The sequence below is a fragment of the Malus domestica genome, chromosome 10 (assembly GCF_042453785.1).
Source record: "Malus domestica chromosome 10, GDT2T_hap1".
In the NCBI taxonomy this organism is placed as follows: domain Eukaryota; kingdom Viridiplantae; phylum Streptophyta; class Magnoliopsida; order Rosales; family Rosaceae; genus Malus; species Malus domestica.
The window spans coordinates 30,304,796-30,323,370 of record NC_091670.1 but is presented as its reverse complement, the minus strand read 5'-3'; the positions used below and the strand labels follow the sequence as shown (position 1 = coordinate 30,323,370).

Below are 18,575 nucleotides of genomic sequence, written 5' to 3'. Positions count from 1 at the left end.
CAAACAGCATAATATTTATGATCGTGTAGTTTACGTTACATCTTGTCCTGTTGGCCATCTTACATGCCTTAATTTGCTTACTTCTCTACTTATATAAAAAAGATAGAAAATCATGTAGTTTGAATAGAAGGCAAATGTTCAAAGTCCAAACCCTAATATAAGGGGGTGATATATTGGATCATATGGTCTTCTAGTAAGAATAATGAGGACAAATATAATAGGATGTAACTTCTCGTAGGGTTAATGAATGATAGCTTAATTAGTGTTAATGAAGGTTTTGTTTTTTGTTTATGATAGACCTTGACTTTTTTTTTTCTCTTCACACAAAGCCAAGATAGTGGGACAAACTAGGAGAAGCTAATAGACTGAATGAAGCTGAATGGAAATTACAATTAACACGGCTTAAGTTTTAAAGTTACTTTCTATAGAATGCTGTTTTTTCATGACCCTTTGAACTTTGAATTGCGTATAATCCACCAATACGCAATACCCCATTGCACCTGTCTGTCTCCCAATCTGGTTGGATGTGCCACCTATGATCACCATGAGAACATTCTTGATTTCTTGATCAATATTTTCACTTTACCCCCAGCTATATATTTATTAAAATCACCACTTTCGTGTTGTCAGAACTACTTTGTAATGTTATTCAATAATCATAACCGCTAGTTATAATATTATATTTTTGTAGAAAATAAAAAAAGTCAGTAATTGTTTAACCGTTTAATCATGATCAGGAGCATTTCACTTTTTATGTCGTGTTCATCTATTGTCATGCCATTGTTATATGATTGAATGCTTTCCGATTTCATTGTTTTTGTACTGAAGGTTCTTAAATGAAATCTTAAAAAATAAAGGGTTCGAATCATCAAATCCCATCAAATCCCATCGTGGTTTCGGGCTGGGAAGTCGGAACACCTGCAATTCCTTTGGGTGAATAGTAGAAAAAACTCCTGTTAAGAAGGGGATTTGTTATTAACAACCTTGAGAAGCAAAGCAAACCCTAATATATCACACCTTATGGGGTTTTTTGTCATATTATGTTTCATGGGGGTAGAAGTGCTTTTTAGCTTTACCTAGGGCACGATCCTAAATAAGTAAATATATAGCTCTATTTGCCTAGCAGTAGCAGAATAGGTATGGCTATTTTTAATATAATCTAATCTTTCATGGCAGGTAAATGGTGGGAAACCCGATTATTACTTACCCAAAAGCTTACAAGAATTCAGATTACCTTCTAAGTTGGAGTTCATTATCTGGGATTAAACTATGTCACAAAACATCAAAACCAAAAGGAAGTAAAGACAAAATATCATACTGTGAAGATAAGAAGTTGGAAAAAGGCCACCAGTAAAAGGAGAAAAAGGGTTACTCATGCCAGCTAGTCTGCAATCAACTTAGCAGTTGTCAAATTGGAAAAATGTTCAAGCAGTAAGTGAAACAAGTCAATGGGATAAGACTTATCTGCACTCTGGATACGCCAGTAAACACGATAGACATGTGTTTTCACGTTCTCACATGGCATCGGGTTATTAGTTTGGAGTGTCGCAGACTCATTGTGAATAAAACTTACCTACAATCCAGATATGCCATCAAACGCGATGACATGTGCCACATAGCATTGGGTTATTAGCTTGGAAAGTCACGGACTCATGGTGAGAGACGTAGGAAAGTCTCTCTCCACTAGCAAAGAGAAACTTATCTACAACTGGGACACCATTGTTGCAAAAAAAAAAAAAAAAACAAAAAACAAAAAATACAAACAAACCAAGCAAGCATTGCCATATAGAGAAAGTTGAAACACATGACAATACTATATTGGGTTGGGATGCTCCACAGTTGCATCCTAGTTGTAAGTAAGTTCTGTCTCCCAATGGGTTTGCCTATTGTACAGTCTAGTTGTTGGCAACCATTCCTAACTGATAAGCATATGGCCGTAACAGATCATTACTCTGTACATAAAATACTGTAGCGAGACACTCGATGAAATATTGATCAATCAAAATTGCTAAATTCTATTAGAACATTGCCAATTACAATAGTCATGTATGAGCTACATTTTTACAGAGCTAAATTCAGATCAGTTTGTTTTGATCATTTAAAAAAATTTGTTTTCATCAAACTGAGAGAAAATCGGTTACGGTGGTTTGGACATGTGCAAAGAAGGCCTACTGACGCTCCGGTTAGAAGATGCGACTACGGGACAGAGGTTCAGGGCCGAAGGGGTAGAGGAAGACCTAGGAAAACTTTGGAAGAGACTCTAAGAAAAGACTTAGAGTACTTGGATCTAACGGAGGACATGACACAGGATCGAGCACAATGGCGTTCTAAGATTCATATAGCCGACCCGACTCAGTGACTTGGATTTTTCAAGTCTCCAATCGAGAAGTTTTCCCCACTCGGGAAATTAAGGGAACACTACCTCAACCTACATGTTCCACTCACAAAGCTTCAACATACAAGCTTCAACAAAAGAAAAATTCAAAGAACTTAGTGAAGAAGGCTTTGGTGTATTTAACACAATACGTTGAAATGAAACAAAGCTTATTTATTGATATCTCTAAGAAGTTACAAATATGTACATATACACGAGTCAAAATAAACAAACAATAGGGAGCCTTCACAAAGGTTGCTTAGGAGAAGTCTCAGCAGTCGGCAGAGCCCCAGAAAGAGAAGTCACCGGAGGGGGATCATTCAGAGCCTCAGTACTGGACAGCACCCTAGAAGGAGGAGGCATCGGAGGTTGATCATTTGGAGCTTCATTACGTGGTCCAGCCCTAGAAGACGAAGGCAATAAATGCCTTTGGAACAAACCCACAAACCTCTGATGATCATGTAAAATCTGACCATCAGATTCCTTCATCTGGTCAAGCTTCCTCTTCATGTTTGTAGCATAGTCATGAGCGAGCCGGTGCAACTGTTTATTCTCATGCTTGAGCCCTCTAATCTCCTGTTTGAGACTCATCACTTCAGCCGCCAATGATTCAACTTGGCGGGTTCGAGCAAATAGGCGTTAGGCCATATTAGACACAGAACCTGCACACTGAACACTGAGAGCCAGAGAATCCTTAACAGCCAACTCATTAGACCGTTTGGAAAGTAGTCTGTTATCTTTGAGAGTGAGAAGGTTCCTGGCCACCACCGCAGCAGTCATATCATTCTTCATCACGGAATCCCTAACGGTAAGAGGACCAGTAAGGGATAAGAAGGATGGGCGCCATATGTTGTCTGGAGAAGGCGTGGCTGCCTCTTCAACAAGGTTCAAGTCAAAATGACGGTCGGAGGGGCCAGACATTTTCAAAGGTGTTGAAGAGAAAAGAGGTCGGACAAATCAAGATCTTGGAAATGCAAGAAGGGAACTTCTACTAGTGGAGATTCAAGTGTGCTTTGGAACTTAATACCAGCCTCTATAAAAATCCGCACTCGATGGAGCTTCAGAAATCGAAGAGGCGCCTGCTCAGAAATCGAAAAGGCGTTTGCTTTCTCAAAAGCTGGGCTGCTCAGAGACCACGAGGGCCGATCTCAGGAATCGAAGAGGCGTTTGCTTTCTCAAAAGCTGGGCTGCTCAAAGACCACGAAGGTCGATCGCAGAAATCGAATAGGTGCTTGCTTTCTCAAAAGCTGGGCTGCTCAGAGACCACGAGGGCTGATCTCAAAAATCGAAGAGGCACCTGTTTTTTCAGCCTTGTCAGCACCTGTCACATGCACACTCAACTTTGCGGAAATTACGGGCATTCTGTCGAAGATTTCTAGTGAAGTAGAAAGCACGTGAATGTTACTGTTCAATCATTCACTTTCCACACGCAACATCAGCTCACGGGTACCACATATAACTTTGCCAAAAATCTCTGACAAAGTTTAGACACGTGAAGCTTGCAGCTCCCATTACATCGCTATGACCAAGAAGGGTAAAAGAATAGCAAAGACACAGCACTAACAAAGTTTAGACACATAAATTTTGAAGGTCTAGCTACCATATTATTACCCATAAGGGTAAAGGAACAGGACCATTGCTGGATAATTGGAAAGTCCCTGTGGGTCAACCTCTGTGCTCCGTGGCAAGGTAGACTAGTAAACAGGCCTAACCTTTACTCACATTCGAGAAAACACTCCCAACAAGATTGCTTGCTTCAAGATCGAAGAGGCACCGTCATCCGAATCTCGAGAGCCAGACTCCTAGCAGGATTGCTTTCTCAAAAATCGAAGAGGCACCGTTCTCCGAATCTCGAGAGACAGATCCCCGACAGGATTGCTTGTTCAAAAACCGAAGAGGCACCGCTTTCTCAACTTCGAGAGCCCCTTAGATAAAGCTTGTCTGTAATCCTCACACCGCTTTCTCAACTTCGAGAGCCAGATCTCCTTGGATAAAGCTTGTCTGTAATCTTCACACGTAACATCAGCTTTCCAGATACCACAGACCACTTTTTCAAAGTGCTCTGACAGAGTTAAAACACGTGAAGCTGGCAGCTCCCACTACCGTGCTATGACCAAGCAGGGTAAAAGAATAGTATTACTCCTTGTTAGGGAGACTCCTATATAACGGACAGGCAGACCTGCAAAAATGTTCAACCCTTCCTCATATCTGAGAGGGCACTCCCAACGAAGCCTCTCGAAATACTCAGCTTTCTTTCCCCCCGAGAATACCTCTGCAAACAAGCTACACTAGAGCAAGAATATCTCATATCATCAGGGTTAAAAGCAAGAGTATCCCATATCATGCTTTTTCCCTGTCTTTTTCTTTGGCCTTGTTCTTACCTGCAAGACAAAGAGAAAGAGAGCAATCAGTCAGCACTTGGAATCAAGCTTTCAATCCGGAACTGGCTGCCTGGAATCCCATTGCTCTCGAGTACTTATCTTCAACATCTTATGCTTCCCGAGAAGATACCACATCTTCCTGAGGAACAAATAGGGCAAGTGAGAAGGATACAAGGAAGTATGTGGAGACAAGCGCAACAGAACACGTGCCGATACATCCACTACTTTGTCAACAGCAAAAGTATCCCATATCAGCAGGGTCGAACATACTCTAGATTTGATGGACTTGTTTTGACCCTCAAATTCTTCAGTCGGCCATATACTCTGGCGGAAACAAGAAAACCCTCCAGCCCAGTTCAAGAATAAGCCTGTGGAAAGTTACTTCTTCAAAAGCAAAAGTATCTCATATCACATTTTCTCCTTTTCTTCTCTTTATCCTTCATGCTACCTGCAAGATAAGGAGAAGGATAACAATCAGCCGGAACTCGAAATCAAACTTCTGATCTGGGACTGATTGCTTGGAGCTCTGATTGCTTACCTTGTCTGTAACCTCTTTCAGCAGATCCCCTAGCTCGGCGACTTGGGGGACTCCTACTACATGGTTTGTATCGCGCTTGACCAAGCCTGAAACTACAAGTAAGCGTCAAGTGAAATTGATACATTACCTTGTGCATCTCCACCAGTTAAAGATACCACCCCTGGAGGGAGGAAGAGTACTTCCAAAGAAGATGCCACATCTACCTATGAGACAGATAAGGCAAATGAAGATGATACCACACTTCGGTACTTAAAAGTTTCGTGATTACGAGATCATTCTTCCACAATATTTCCTAATGTCATTTGTACTAAATCATTCACTTGTACTCACTAAAGGAGAGCTTGAACCTATATACTGTGTAAACCCTTCACAATTAATGAGAACTCCTTAACTCTGTGGACGTAGCCAATCTGGGTGAACCACGTACATCTTGTGTTTGCTTCCTGTCTCTATCCATTTACATACTTATCCACACTAATGACCGGAGCAATCTAGCGAAGATCACAAACTTAATATTTAAGATGATATTCTTTGGGGTAAACGCGAAGCTTAACCTTTGGAGAGAAGTATTGGAATTTAAAGGTCATCGCCTAAGCCGATCAAAGACAGAATATATGGAGTGCAAGTTCAGTGCAAACGGAGGTCAAAATGAGTTAAGGGTGAGGATCGGAGATCAAGAAATACCAAAGAGCGACCGTTTTCGCTACCTAGGATCTATCTTGCAAAAGAACGGAGAATTTGATGGAGATCTCACCCATAGAATACAAGCTGGATGGATGAAGTGGAAGAATGCATCCGGCGTGTTATGTGACCGTCGTAGGCCACTGAAGCTCAAGGGAAAATTTTATAGGACGACAATAAGGCCGGCAATGATGTATGGCATAGAATGTTGGGCGGTGAAGCATCAACACGTAGGTGTAGTGGAGATGAGGATGCTTCGTTGGATGTGTGGGCACACGAGAAAGGATAAGATTAGGAATGAGGATATCCGAGGTAAAGTAGGAGTAGCCGAAATTGAAGGAAAGAGGAGGGAAAATCGGTTACGGTGGTTTGGACATATGCAAAGAATGCCTACTGACGCTCCGGTTCGAAGATGTGACCACGGGACAGAGGTTCAGGGCCGAAGGGGATAGAGGAAGACCTAGGAAAACTTTGGAAGAGACCCTAAGAAAAGACTTAGAGTACTTGGATCTAACGGAGGACATGACACAAAACCGAGCGCAATGTCGTTCTAGGATTCATATAGCCGACCCCACTTAGTGGGAAAATGCTTTGTTGTTGTTGTATCGGAGGCGGGAAAATCTTTGAGCACATCTCTTAACGCATAGTAATGGCTCACACACTTGTGGTCTGTTATTATGTTGCTTGAAAGCACAATCCTCTGAAAATGCTCACCCGGATGCCTCTTCCAAAGCATAAAATACTCCCTTCTTCTGCCGTTGTTGCTGCCAGCATGTGCGTCCACATTCCTCTTTAGGTAGTAAACGGTACCTGGTACAAATAACTCCTCAGGCACTTTACAGGCAGCTCCTCCACTTTTAATAGCAACAGTGTTATCTGTTACTTCTCTGTCATTTAAAGGGACCCCGAGAGCAGTAGGAGTTTTCTTTATGATGGGACCACCTGTTCAAACACCACAAGATAATTTGGTGAAGGGAAGATCATATGGTGTCAAGCATGTTAAAGCTTAAATTAATCATTAACGATTAATGAGGTATAGCCACCCATCTGTTGAGATTTGATGCTTCCCCAACAAAACAAACACCATCAAGCAGAGAAGAATGACAAATTTCCAGTCCATCCACACCCACCAATGTAATGAAAATCATACACGCGACATAGCCAACAATTATAAACTGATGGTGCGAAAAATGCAGCCAGAGATTATTTTGAAGTTTCAAATTCACAACGCCCAACATTTGCAGCGTAAATACTAAATATTCATCAATCACAGTACATATATATAGCACTTTTGTTACAATATACATGTCACGACACAGCAAGGAATAAAGATATAATTAACTGAACTTATATACAGTAGCATTGACACTTCAGGCACAGAGCAGGGTGGGATTTACCAGAAGAATTTTTACTGCTCCCAAACTTTGCGTAATCAGAAAGCTTCCGAGCAACATCTTGCACGGAAGACACAACCTGCTTTGCATTTGTAACCAAATCTATGACACTTCTCCAGTCTTCCTTCTCAATCACTCTTCCTGCAAAACATAACGTATAAACAAATAAGTATGAACTATGATATTTTGATAAAGCCTTCACAGTTAACATCAAATTGCCACTGGTGCAAAAAAATTATGCTCACAAAAGAAGCAACTTTTCCGTTTTCCGTGAATTGATGAATGATGCTTTCAAGTTAACATAAATATGTCAAGTTTTCATCCGTTTCGGTGCTTTAAAATTATTCATGGCCAAATTTTTTGCTTTTCCACAATAATCCAAGCAAGAGAAATAGACACGAACTAAAAGAGGTGCATACTAATTTTAATTCCAAGCAGTGGAACAGGCAGCATAGACCTTACCAAAAGAAGTGCACAGACAGTTTTTTCTAGCAAAAGAGTTGAAAGGTTTATATCCATAGAATCACAAAAAAATCCATAGATTTCCAAATTACCACGCAGCATTAATCCCAAAATGCAAGTTCAAGGTCCCGATCTAATTCTTGAAACTTAGAAATTTCTGAGAATAGACGGTGCAGGCAAATTACAAGGAAAGCAGAAAGTGTCAATTGCAAGCAACAGATTTACAAAAACTAGTTCAACATCTTCTTTGAGTTCTTAATCATTTGGTATATGAAGCAATTTAGTCTCAATTCAAACGACTAGTGTGCTTTTTTTTTTTTTTCTCTCAACCTATTTTGAAAAAGAGTGACAGGAAACTGTGAAGAAGCACATTCATTTACTTACCAATCGGTTTGAAGAATTTCACTCCTCAACCTCGTTAGAATGCTGGACTTAGCCTAGGTATCATAACATCCTGCATAAAAAGATGTCTTAAGTTTGTAAGAATTTAAGAAGGGAAAAATAACAAATAAAACTATAGAAAATCAACTGCAACGAGTAGATATAATTAGATTGAAAGTGCTTCTTCTAACTAGAGAATAATTGAATGCACCTTCCCACCTGCATCACAACAGTTGTGACATAACTGGAGCAGCTTTCAGCAAGTTCTCTGGAGACACAAGGTGGCGTTGCATAACCCACGGCAGAGACAATCTGTGGATTGAACCCCAGCTCCTAAGCTGACTTTTTGTGGAGCATTATTGCAAGTAAAGCAGCTGTAGCACCTCCGAGAGAATGACCAACTAGCCTTAACTTAAATCCCTGTTAATGAATTGGGCTCAACTACAACCAACAATGACAAAAAATCTGGTCGGGAGAAAAAAAAAAAACACAAAATCCTCGAACAAGATTACACCACTCAAAAAAAAACAATAACAAAGAAAAGTGAGGGTAAAAAGATTCCCCACCTCACATTTCTCTAAGCACTTCCTTATATTTCCCATCTCGTGACTAAGAAACCAGCGAGCAGCTTCTGTAGTGCCAAAGTGGGTTGAATAACCCTCAAATGTGACTTCACCATCGCTAGAAGAAACAACATCAGTTATAAGGTCATATACAGTATGAGTACCACGGATTCCTAAAATCACAAGTTTTTTACAAGGATCTATCCCTATATAATATCCAGGCCTCATGACACTGGAATCTTTGACAAATTTCAAGACATTGCTTTCACGAAGCATGGTGTTCCTTGCAAGAGCTGCAGTATTATCCTTATAAGAACCTTTTGCTAACTCAGAGTGGTAGATGAGATCTTGCACCTAAACACAAAACAAATGGCAAATAACTAATGACAACCACGTTTTCACCACAATCATACTTGCCACAAAATATTATGTGTTTGTACAAACTAATTGCAGAAGCAAGAAACATTTTCAGAATTAAAAAGATCATGTAATTCGTATTACCATGGAATCTGAGGAGACCTGGACACCATTAACATCCTCAAACGGATTTACAGACGCTTGACGAAGATAAATGAGAAACAAACCAATGGTGAGATCACTCAAACTCCAATCCTCAATTCCTATCTTACTGCGTTGGATGCTTGCAATGATCTCTGAGACTGATCGAGTAGTGGGTGGGGTTTGGTTTCCCACTCCATTTCCTTCAACTTTCAAAACTGAACAATCTTCACTCACAACTCCAACTGCAACTTCCAAATTAAACAATTTCCTCCAAAACCAATGACCACCCAAGTTCCAAATGACAAATTTTAATTCTTTTCAACCAAGCGAAACCACAACTTCCAAACTACATTTTTTTTTTCATGCACAGCTAATATTGCAAGTTCCAAATTACACAAAATCATTCAAGACCAATGACTACCCAATTGTGTTCAGATTTAAGTTCAACAAAGTGTGTATGTATTCATGAAAAAGAATTACAAGGGAGAGGTCTCATAAAAAGGAGACGAAGCAAGGAAGGAAAAACCTACCTAATAAAAAATGCAAACAGCTACAAAGTAGTAGCTAGAGAGAAAAAGGCTAGCCCTAGATACAACTCAAAACAAATCTCCTAGAAGACATAAACCCTAAAATTAAGGAATAACACTTTAACACAAAGTGATGGCCACCCATCAGTTTCAATACTCCCCCTCAAGCTGGATCAAGGGGGTTGATTGATCCAAGCTTGCTCAGCAATCTTTGGAAATGAGTAGAGTCGAGAGCTTTTGTAAACAAGTCATCAAGTTGATCATAACTTTAAGTGTACACGGTGTTGATGACTTTGGATTGGACTTGTGCTCGGATGTAATGGCAATCAACTTCAATATGCTTTGTTCTTTCGTGGAATACTGGATTTGAAGCTATATGCATGGCAGCTTGGTTGTCACAAAACAAGGACATAGGTTCCTTGTTGACGCAGCCAAGATCTATTAGGAGACTTTTTAACCAAATTAATCACAAGTCGTGGCTGCCATGGCTCTGTATTCAGCCTTAGCACTTGATCTTGCAGCCACGGTTTGTTTTTTACTCTTCCATGTCATAAGATTGCCACCAACAAAAGTACAGAAACCAGTGGTAGACTTGCGATCGAGGGCATTACCCGTCCAGTCAGCATCAGTGTATGCCATGATATGATTTGAACCATGTTTTTGCATGAGTAAGCCTCTGCCAATGGATCCCTTCAAGTATCTAAGTATCCTTTTGACACTCTCCCAGTGAATCATCGAGGGAGAGTGAATAAATTGACTGACAAAACTTACAGAATAAGCAATATCAGGTCTGGTGATAGTGAGGTCGATTAGTTTTCCTACCACACGTTGATAAACCCTAAGGTTTGGTAGTGGTTCACTGGGTGCATCTACTTGAAGTCTACTCACTAGAGGAGTAGAAGCGGGCTTGCAATTCAACATGCCAACTTCATCCAATAGATCAAGAACATACCTCATTTGATTGAAGAACAAACCCTTGGAGGAAGTAGCCATTTTAATGCCAAGAAAGTACTTTAAAATTCCCAAATCCTTAATGGCAAATTGTTGATGAAGAGAGGATTTGAGGGCATTGATTTCTTCTATGTTATCACTTGTTATAATAAGATCATCAACATATATAAGAACAACTAGGTTGCCACTTATACCAGTGCGAACAAATAACGAGGAATCGGCATGGCTCGTTGTGAATCCTGTAGCTTCAAGGACTGAACTTAACTTCGAGTACCAGGCTCGGGGAGATTGCTTCAATCCATATATGGCCTTATGGAGCTTGCAAACTTTGTTAGTTTCATGCTCTTGTGGAGTTCCGAGAGGAAGCTTCATGTACACCTCCTATTCGAGGTCACCATGAAGAAATGCATTCTTCACATCCATTTGAAATAGGGACCAATCGAGATTGACTGCCACAAATAACAACACTCGTACAATACTCATTTTGGCTACGGGAACAAATGTCTCATTATAGTCAATGCCATAAGTTTGAGTAAAGCCACGGGCTACTAAACGAGCCTTATATCTTTCAATATTGCCATTTGAATGAAACTTGGTCTTCTATATCCACCTACTCTCTACTGCTCTTTTTCCTTTTGGAAGATAAACCACACTCCATGTTTGGTTGTTGTTCAGTGCTTGAAGCTCTTCTTTCATAGCTTTCTGCCATACTGGAATGTGAGTAGCTTCATTAAAATTCTTGGTTCATCATTAGTGGACAGCTGATGTAGAAAGGCTACATGGGATGGTGGCAGTTTTTGATAGGTTAAGGCTTTGGAGATGGGATGTCTTGCCGTGTACGTAACATACTCTTGCAGCCTTAGAGGATGATGCCTGTCACGAGTAGGGTTTCTTCGTGGTGCCAAGACAGGTTGAGGAGTAGTGCCGGAGCTTCCTTGATCATGAGATGTTTCTTCATCATCATGTTGTTCTGAGTGGCGGTCGAGATAAACATTGAATTCATGTAGATTTGCTGGAGTGGGCAGAGGAAAAATGTCCAGTAGGTTCTCCCCCTGAGGTTCTTCACTGCTATTTTTGTGAAAGAATGGAGCATTCTCATTAAATCGAACATCCCTTGAGACACCAATCTTTCCATTAAGAGGATTGTAATATTTGTATCCTTTTTGAGTGCTCGAGTATCCCATGAAGGCACTATTGACAGCTCTGGGATCGAGCTTGTCTCGATGTGCAGCTTGAATATGGACATAACATGTGCATCCAAAAGTTCTCAGGTGTGAGATGTCAATAGTTCTTCCCTTCATTACTTCAACAGGTGATTTTGAATTCAATACACGGGTAGGTAACCTGTTGATGATGTAGGATGCAGTGAGGAGAGCCTGAGACCAAAACCTTCTAGGAGCATGCATTTGAAGCATAAGAGATATGGATTTCTCTTATAAGTCACGGTTTTTTCTATTGACTACACCATTCTATTGTGGTGTACCAACACAGCTGGTTTGATGTAAAATCCCATGATTGCTCAAATAATTAGACATATTGTTGGATGTATACTCAGTACCATTATCCGACTGTAAAATGTTTAACTTAGAGGAGAATTGGTTTAAGATTAATTGATGAAAGTCTTTGAAAGCATCAAAGAATTCACTTTTGAATTTCAAGAGGTAAATCCAAGTGCAACGAGAATAGTCATCAATAAAGGTGGCATAATATTTATATCCATCAAATGATTTTACACCGGAAGGACCCCAAATATCTGAATGAACAACCTCAAACAGTTTACTGGTTCTAGACTTGAAAGAAACAAAAGGAAGCCTAGTAGCTTTTGACATTTGACAGACTTCACATTCATGTGTGGCTTTACAAAAATTTGAAAATAGTTTTGTTCATCACAGGTTATGAGGGATGGGCCAATCGAATGTGCCAAAGTTGGTACTCTTGAGGAAGACTTAGGCTGGCAAAAGGATGCTTAACAGGCTTGAGCTTCTTTGAAAGAAAGTAGAGTCCATTCAATAGAACCCTTCACCAATCTTCTTCTGGGTGACTCGATCTTGAAATACAACATTGTGAGAAGAGAATATGGCAAGGCAATTTAGTGTGTTTGTGAGTTTTCCTATGGACAAAAGCTGGAAGGGAAATGAAGGCACATACAAAGCTGTTGACTTAATCTCATCACTTAACAGTTTAAGTTTACCTTTTCCCATAATAGGTTATCCTTTCCCATTTGCTACAGACACAAGTGAAGACTCAGGCATATTTTGAAACTTATCTAAGCAAGAGGACTTATTTGTTATATGATCTGTGGCACCTGAGTCTATGATCCAACAATCATGCGTAATTTCATTGAGAGCAGTGGAGAGGGCAGAGATAATACCTGAAACATTGTCTTGGGTTGTGGTCTCATTCAAGAAGCCTGCAAATTTTCCAAGCATGGCAGTAGGATTCTTAGAGATCACTTCCTTTTCCTCATTGGTGCCTCATCTCATTTGAAGAAAGCTTGCAAATTCATTTATCAAATCTATGGGATTTGCATTGAAGTTTGGTAAACCACCAGTCAACGAGCTAGTTGAATGGAGAGCCTTTGGAAAAATTCCCTTGCCTTCTTTGATCATTCTTCCTTCCTTATCAAACTTTGGCTTTAACTCCAAATGTAGGATCCAGCATTTTTCCCTTATATGCCATTTCATGTTACAGTAAGTACATTTCCAATCTGCCTTCTTTCTAGTAAATTTTTTTTCACCAGTGTGTTTATGATTGCTGGTGAAAACCCTTGCCTCAGAGTTGGACTTGGGTTCAATGTGCATAACTTTTCTTCGAGTTTCCTCCCGTTGGACAACTTGACAAACACTATTAAACGAGGGCAGATCTGCAGTCATCAGCAAGTGACTTCGAAGATCTTCATATTCTGCTCCAAGACTTGCCAGAAGTTGAAACACTTTGTCTTCATCGTCTTTTTTTAGGAGTGCAGCGGAATATGTTGTATGTGGACGATACATGTCAAGTTCGTTCCACATGGACTTCATGCTCCCAAGGTGTTGCATGAAGGATTGATCACCTTGCCTTAGCCCAGTGAGATCCTTCTTGAGTTGAAATATACGAGCAGCATTGTTTTGGCTGCCATACATCTCTTTGATAGATTCCCACAAAACATGAGAGGATTTTGAGTAACTGAAGAGTTCGGACAGCTTAGGTTCCATAGAGTTAAGTATCTAGGACATAACAAGCTAATCGCTTGCATGCCATGCACCATACGATGTAGAAGATGGTTCAGGTGCTTTAATGCTTCCATTGGCATACCCTAGCTTCGATCTTCCACCTAGGGCAAGAAAGATGGCGCGAGACCATGGTAGGTAATTAAACTCGTTTAATAACACTGAGCACATGCACAAATTTGGATTGATTTCACCATGAATCACACTGGAAGATAAAGTGTTTGACGAGCTTGCTGCCTCTCGGCTTAAATTCTGGTCTTCTGCCATGATAGTGAACGAAGAGCAAAAGACACCAAGAAAGAAAGAATTTTTTTTTGAATGGAATGGATTGAACAACAGAGGCAGGACCCTATGGTTCCTGCTCTGATACCATGTTGAGATTTAAGTTCAACAAAGTGTGTATGTATTCATGAAAAAGAATTACAAGGGAGAGGTCTCATAAAAAGGAGACGAAGCAAGGAAGGAAAAACCTACCCAATAAACAAATGCAAACAGCTACAAAGTAGTAGCTAGAGAGAAAAAGGCTAGCCTTAGATACAACTCACAAGAAATCTCATAGAAGACATAAACCCTAAAATTAAGGAATAAAAGGCTAGCCCTAGATACAACTCACAAGAAATCTCCTAGAAGACATAAACCCTAAAATTAAGGAATAACACTTTAACACAAAGTGATGGCCACCCATCAGTTTCAATAAATTGCCCCGACATGACAAGTTTTTATCCTTTTTAGCAAAAGCGATACTCTAAACTACTCTAATTTACGCGAAAGGGATTTAAATTGGGGTACCTACAGAGGTTGGCAGAGCCCATCTGCACAATTGAAAAGCTGGCTCGAGAACTTTGGGGAGCCAAGCAAGCTCGAACCTTTTCCTCTTGCTATCGACTAAATCTTCATCCTCACTCGAAGAGCTGCTAATGCCACCAGCAGCTTCTGGCCCCAAAGCAGCTTGCTGAGGACCAACAGCTTTCGGCTTTTTCGGTGCGTCCGATTCTCCTCCTTTTTCGGCTTTCGAGTGCTGCGATTTAAACAGATTCACGTAGCTGTATACAAACCGCCGGTAAAATTCCTTCCTCTTCACAAAGCTTTGCGTAAAATCTACACATTTCGTGACCCAAAACAAAACAAAACGAAAAATTCATTCTTGCAGTTTGAAAAGAATTGAAGAACAGAGCAACAGTGCTTTTGGGCTAAAAGTGCTTACGCAAGCTGTCGAAGAGCTGCTTGGAGAAATGCTTGGCCAATTCCATAACTGAGAGAAAAAGAGAAAGAGAAAGAGAGAAAGAGAGAGAGAGAGGGAGACGGCTCGGAGATTTAAATCAGTTGGCAATGGCGGTGGGGTGGCCTCCGAGGCACAATGTACGGAAGCAGAAGATCGAGTGGTTATTTCATATTTGTACTGGACGGTATGGACAAATTTACTCTCACATCTATTTGGATACCAAAAGTAATTTTACTAAACTTCCAAAAAGATTTTGTTTAAATTATTTGAATTCGTATAATTTCTTTATCTTCTACATCCAATTTACTCTTTTGTTTTTAATTAAACCGTTAATATCTATTTAAACTTAAATTTATTGTCTAAACTAGTCTTAGTAATTCAATTCAATAGTAAATATATCGATATACTTATTTAGAACATAAAAACCCAAAATCAATATTCATGAATGTTCTGCAACTCATTCAATATTAATTATGTCTCTTCCTCTCTCTTTCAATTAAAATAAAAAATAAAAAATACACACTTTGTGTGCGCATATACTAGTATGCATAAAAAAAAACCAACTTAAACAAACAAAAATAGAACTTTTTGTGTGTGCATTTTTTGATATTTTTTTTTTGTTTATTTTATCTTGTATTTGATGGTAATTATGCAATATGATAAAAAAAAATCATATTTTAAACTTAAGTTAAGTATAGAATAAGGTTATATATGTTCAAATAAAATTTCCCAATATTTTTCTACAGCTCATTTGAGTTCCACCACCACCACTGCATCCTCAGCCTTCGGCCTTCATTGACTCATCATAACCTACGAAGTCAATACTACAATTATCACGTCACTTAGTACTACGGTCTAGTGGCGTTCCTCTTCAATTGTACATGAAAGGTCTTAGGTTCGATTCTCGTCAAAGGTGAATGTAAACCAAATTATTGTTAGCTCATTGTGAGGCTTAACCTACTCTCTCACTATTTTCTTGTAGATAATATCGTTTGTTAAAAAAAAAACAAAAATTACCACAAAATCTAAAAGAATTTCAACAAAACCCTATGGTGACAAAAAGAAGAAATCAAAGGCTAACCCACCTCACAAACTTAAAATCTGGAAAGAGCAAAGCCTATACGGCACGGTGAGAAAGAGGACGAGTCGTCTCTAAGGATGGGCAAATTCCCATTGGTTATGGGTAACCGCGGTTACCCGTCCATTTAAATTAAACGATTACGGTTATGGATGACCGTTTAGATAAATAAACGATTATGGGTATAACCGTTTACCTGCAAAATTTAAATGGGCAGTTATGGGTATTAACCGCGGTTATAAACGGGTAACCGTTTACCCATTTATTTTATATATGTAAAACTAACATAAAACATATTCTCGATCCAATAATACTTAGCACCCAATAAAGTAGCAAGGAATTCATCGGTCATTCTCTCAATAACACTGCTATAGGAATGATGATTCTCATCATCATGGAATTCGCCAAATTAATTTAAATTCCTTGCGGGTAACCGTGAAATTGACAGAAATGCTTTGGCAGAAATGTCTTCTAAACAATTTTTGTAACCCAATAATACTTAGCAAATATTATATTTACCTTCATTGGTATCAGTTAAAAATATCGTCTGTAAACTATTATTTCAATTATTGGAATGGTATAAGGACTTAAAAAATTAAAATACGAAAATGTATGATGAATATACCTATAACGGTGTTTAATTGTAAAAAAAAAAAATTATGACAATTTTTTTTAATTTTCAAGTTGTTAAAAAACATGTAGACGGGTGAAAAAGGGGTAATGGTAAAAAAAAAATAAATATAAATTGGTTAAAAAGGGTAAATGGGTAAACGTGTATTAAACGGTTACGGTTAAATGGGTATGCGGTTATGGGTATGGTTAACCATTTATAAACGGTTATGGGTATGAGTATAACCGTTTAGGCAATTACCCAATGGGTAAACGGTTATACGGGTATGAGTATAAACGGTTATGAGTAAATAATTACGGTTACCCGCTCGCCATAACCGTTGCCCATCCCTAGTCGTCTCAGTTTTTTCCCGGTAAATCAATGTGGGTTGGGCTGGATTGAGAAAACGGGTCAAGCCCATATAGAGACTCGCGACTCGAGACTTGAGACTCTTCTGCCAGATGCTGCCCTAAAGGCCCAAGTTTTCATGATAAATACCCAATCATTAGGGTTTCTGTTGCATCACAATTTCACACTCTGGGATAGCAGTGGCGGGAGCCGTTCTGCTGCTGGAAAGCCCTAGTCTCTCTTCCTGCTTAAACCCTAGATATATTCTTTTTCTGTAGTTTTCTTTTTTCTCCTGGTGCTGGTGAAAAACCCTAATCTTTGTTTCTGCTTAGAACCCTAGAAATCTTTTTTTTGTGTGTAGTTTTTTATTTGAAATTGTGTGTGGGGGCAGATTTGAGATGAGGAATAGGTTCGTATCCCTATTGGTTTGAACGCCTTGATGATGGCGAAACTATGTACAACTACAAAACCCTAAATTTTCTATTTGATTTTGTTCATCTTTTTTTGTGGTTTTTTTTTTCTTTCAAATTTCAGTTTTAAAATATAAAACGTGCCACCATTAATTTTAGTATATTTTTAGAAGGAAGTGAAGGGAAATTTGAGGAATCGAGAATGAGGTGATGATTTGAACTTTGTGTTCCCTATTGGTTAGTTTGATTTGCCGCAATGATGGCATCTATATGTATGTATTAGCTGTATCTCACTCCTTCCAACTTATCTAAGAAATTAGATACCCAACTAAAACTAAATCATGTTGTAAGCATAATTTACTGAACAATTATGGAGGTTATAGAGAGAGGGGTGCGGCATGGATAGAGAGAAAGAGAGAGATGTGTAATGTGAGGTGTGTGTTATTCCACCCCATTGTGCCTTTATTTATAGTAGTAGGAAGGGTAAAACATTTCCCTTTAGGATTACAACATTTAATAGGTAATCTAATCCTAATAAGAATATAAGATACATTCCCAGATTTCCTAGGAATTACACAATCACATTCCTATTCTAAATATGACTGCAACACTCCCCCTTGAGTGTGTAAATACTCAACAAACCATCGCATCAGATCTTCAGCAGATAAGGTAGAATAGTTGATGAAGTCATCGGCACAACGGGTGATCGCGAGTCTCAAATTTAATTTGAAGTATGCATTTTTAAAAACTCACAAAAACCTCGCTATGGTAAAACCCAAGGAATGAGAAAAACCCATAGACTAAGGAGAAAAGTAAGAAAATATGCATAATGTCTAAAACAATCGTCAAACTGGACGAAGGTAGTGAACTCAACGGAGTATGATCATCCCAGGATGGGTGCCTCATTAAAACCTAGTTAGGTAGCAAAAACCCAGTGGGAAAAAT

General features: G+C 39.2%; 3 protein-coding genes and 1 non-coding gene across 4 annotated transcripts; 1 reads left to right on the top strand and 3 right to left on the bottom strand.

Annotated features, from left to right (window-relative positions):
• Positions 1–7,142: 7,142 nt before the first annotated feature.
• Positions 7,143–9,947, bottom strand: LOC114827690 (uncharacterized). Its single transcript, XM_070806335.1, has 5 exons — positions 9,944–9,947; positions 9,276–9,589; positions 8,431–9,128; positions 8,215–8,284; positions 7,143–7,509 (listed from the first exon to the last, which is right to left on the bottom strand). Exons 1-3 carry the CDS (start codon positions 9,945–9,947, stop codon positions 8,649–8,651), a joined length of 798 nt encoding a protein of 265 aa, XP_070662436.1. The 3' UTR covers positions 7,143–7,509; positions 8,215–8,284; positions 8,431–8,648.
• Positions 9,948–10,264: 317 nt separating this feature from the next.
• Positions 10,265–11,125, bottom strand: LOC114827443 (uncharacterized mitochondrial protein AtMg00810-like). The gene has a single exon (XM_029109250.1). The coding sequence runs from the start codon at positions 11,123–11,125 to the stop codon at positions 10,265–10,267; it is 861 nt and encodes a 286-aa protein (XP_028965083.1).
• A 1,835-nt stretch (positions 11,126–12,960) lies between these two features.
• On the bottom strand, positions 12,961–13,947 carry LOC139188673 (uncharacterized). The gene is made up of 2 exons (XM_070806334.1): positions 13,302–13,947; positions 12,961–13,163 (listed from the first exon to the last, which is right to left on the bottom strand). The coding sequence occupies exons 1-2, from the start codon at positions 13,945–13,947 to the stop codon at positions 12,961–12,963; spliced, it is 849 nt and encodes a 282-aa protein (XP_070662435.1).
• A 3,883-nt stretch (positions 13,948–17,830) lies between these two features.
• LOC114819366 (small nucleolar RNA Z102/R77) lies at positions 17,831–17,926 on the top strand. Its single transcript, XR_003766422.1, has one exon. It is a non-coding gene; the product is annotated as a small nucleolar RNA Z102/R77 (small nucleolar RNA).
• Positions 17,927–18,575: the final 649 nt, after the last annotated feature.

Coding starts and splice junctions, on each gene's coding strand:
- LOC114827690 (XM_070806335.1), bottom strand. Junction 9,129..9,275: donor AGGTCTCCTCAGATTCCATG/GTAATACGAATT, acceptor TTTTGTGTTTAG/GTGCAAGATCTCATCTACCA.
- LOC114827443 (XM_029109250.1), bottom strand. CDS start 11,125: ATGAAGCTTCCTCTCGGAACTCCACAAGAGCATGAAACTAACAAAGTT.
- LOC139188673 (XM_070806334.1), bottom strand. CDS start 13,947: ATGGAACCTAAGCTGTCCGAACTCTTCAGTTACTCAAAATCCTCTCAT. Junction 13,164..13,301: donor TTCAACTAGCTCGTTGACTG/GTGGTTTACCAA, acceptor GAAAATTTGCAG/GCTTCTTGAATGAGACCACA.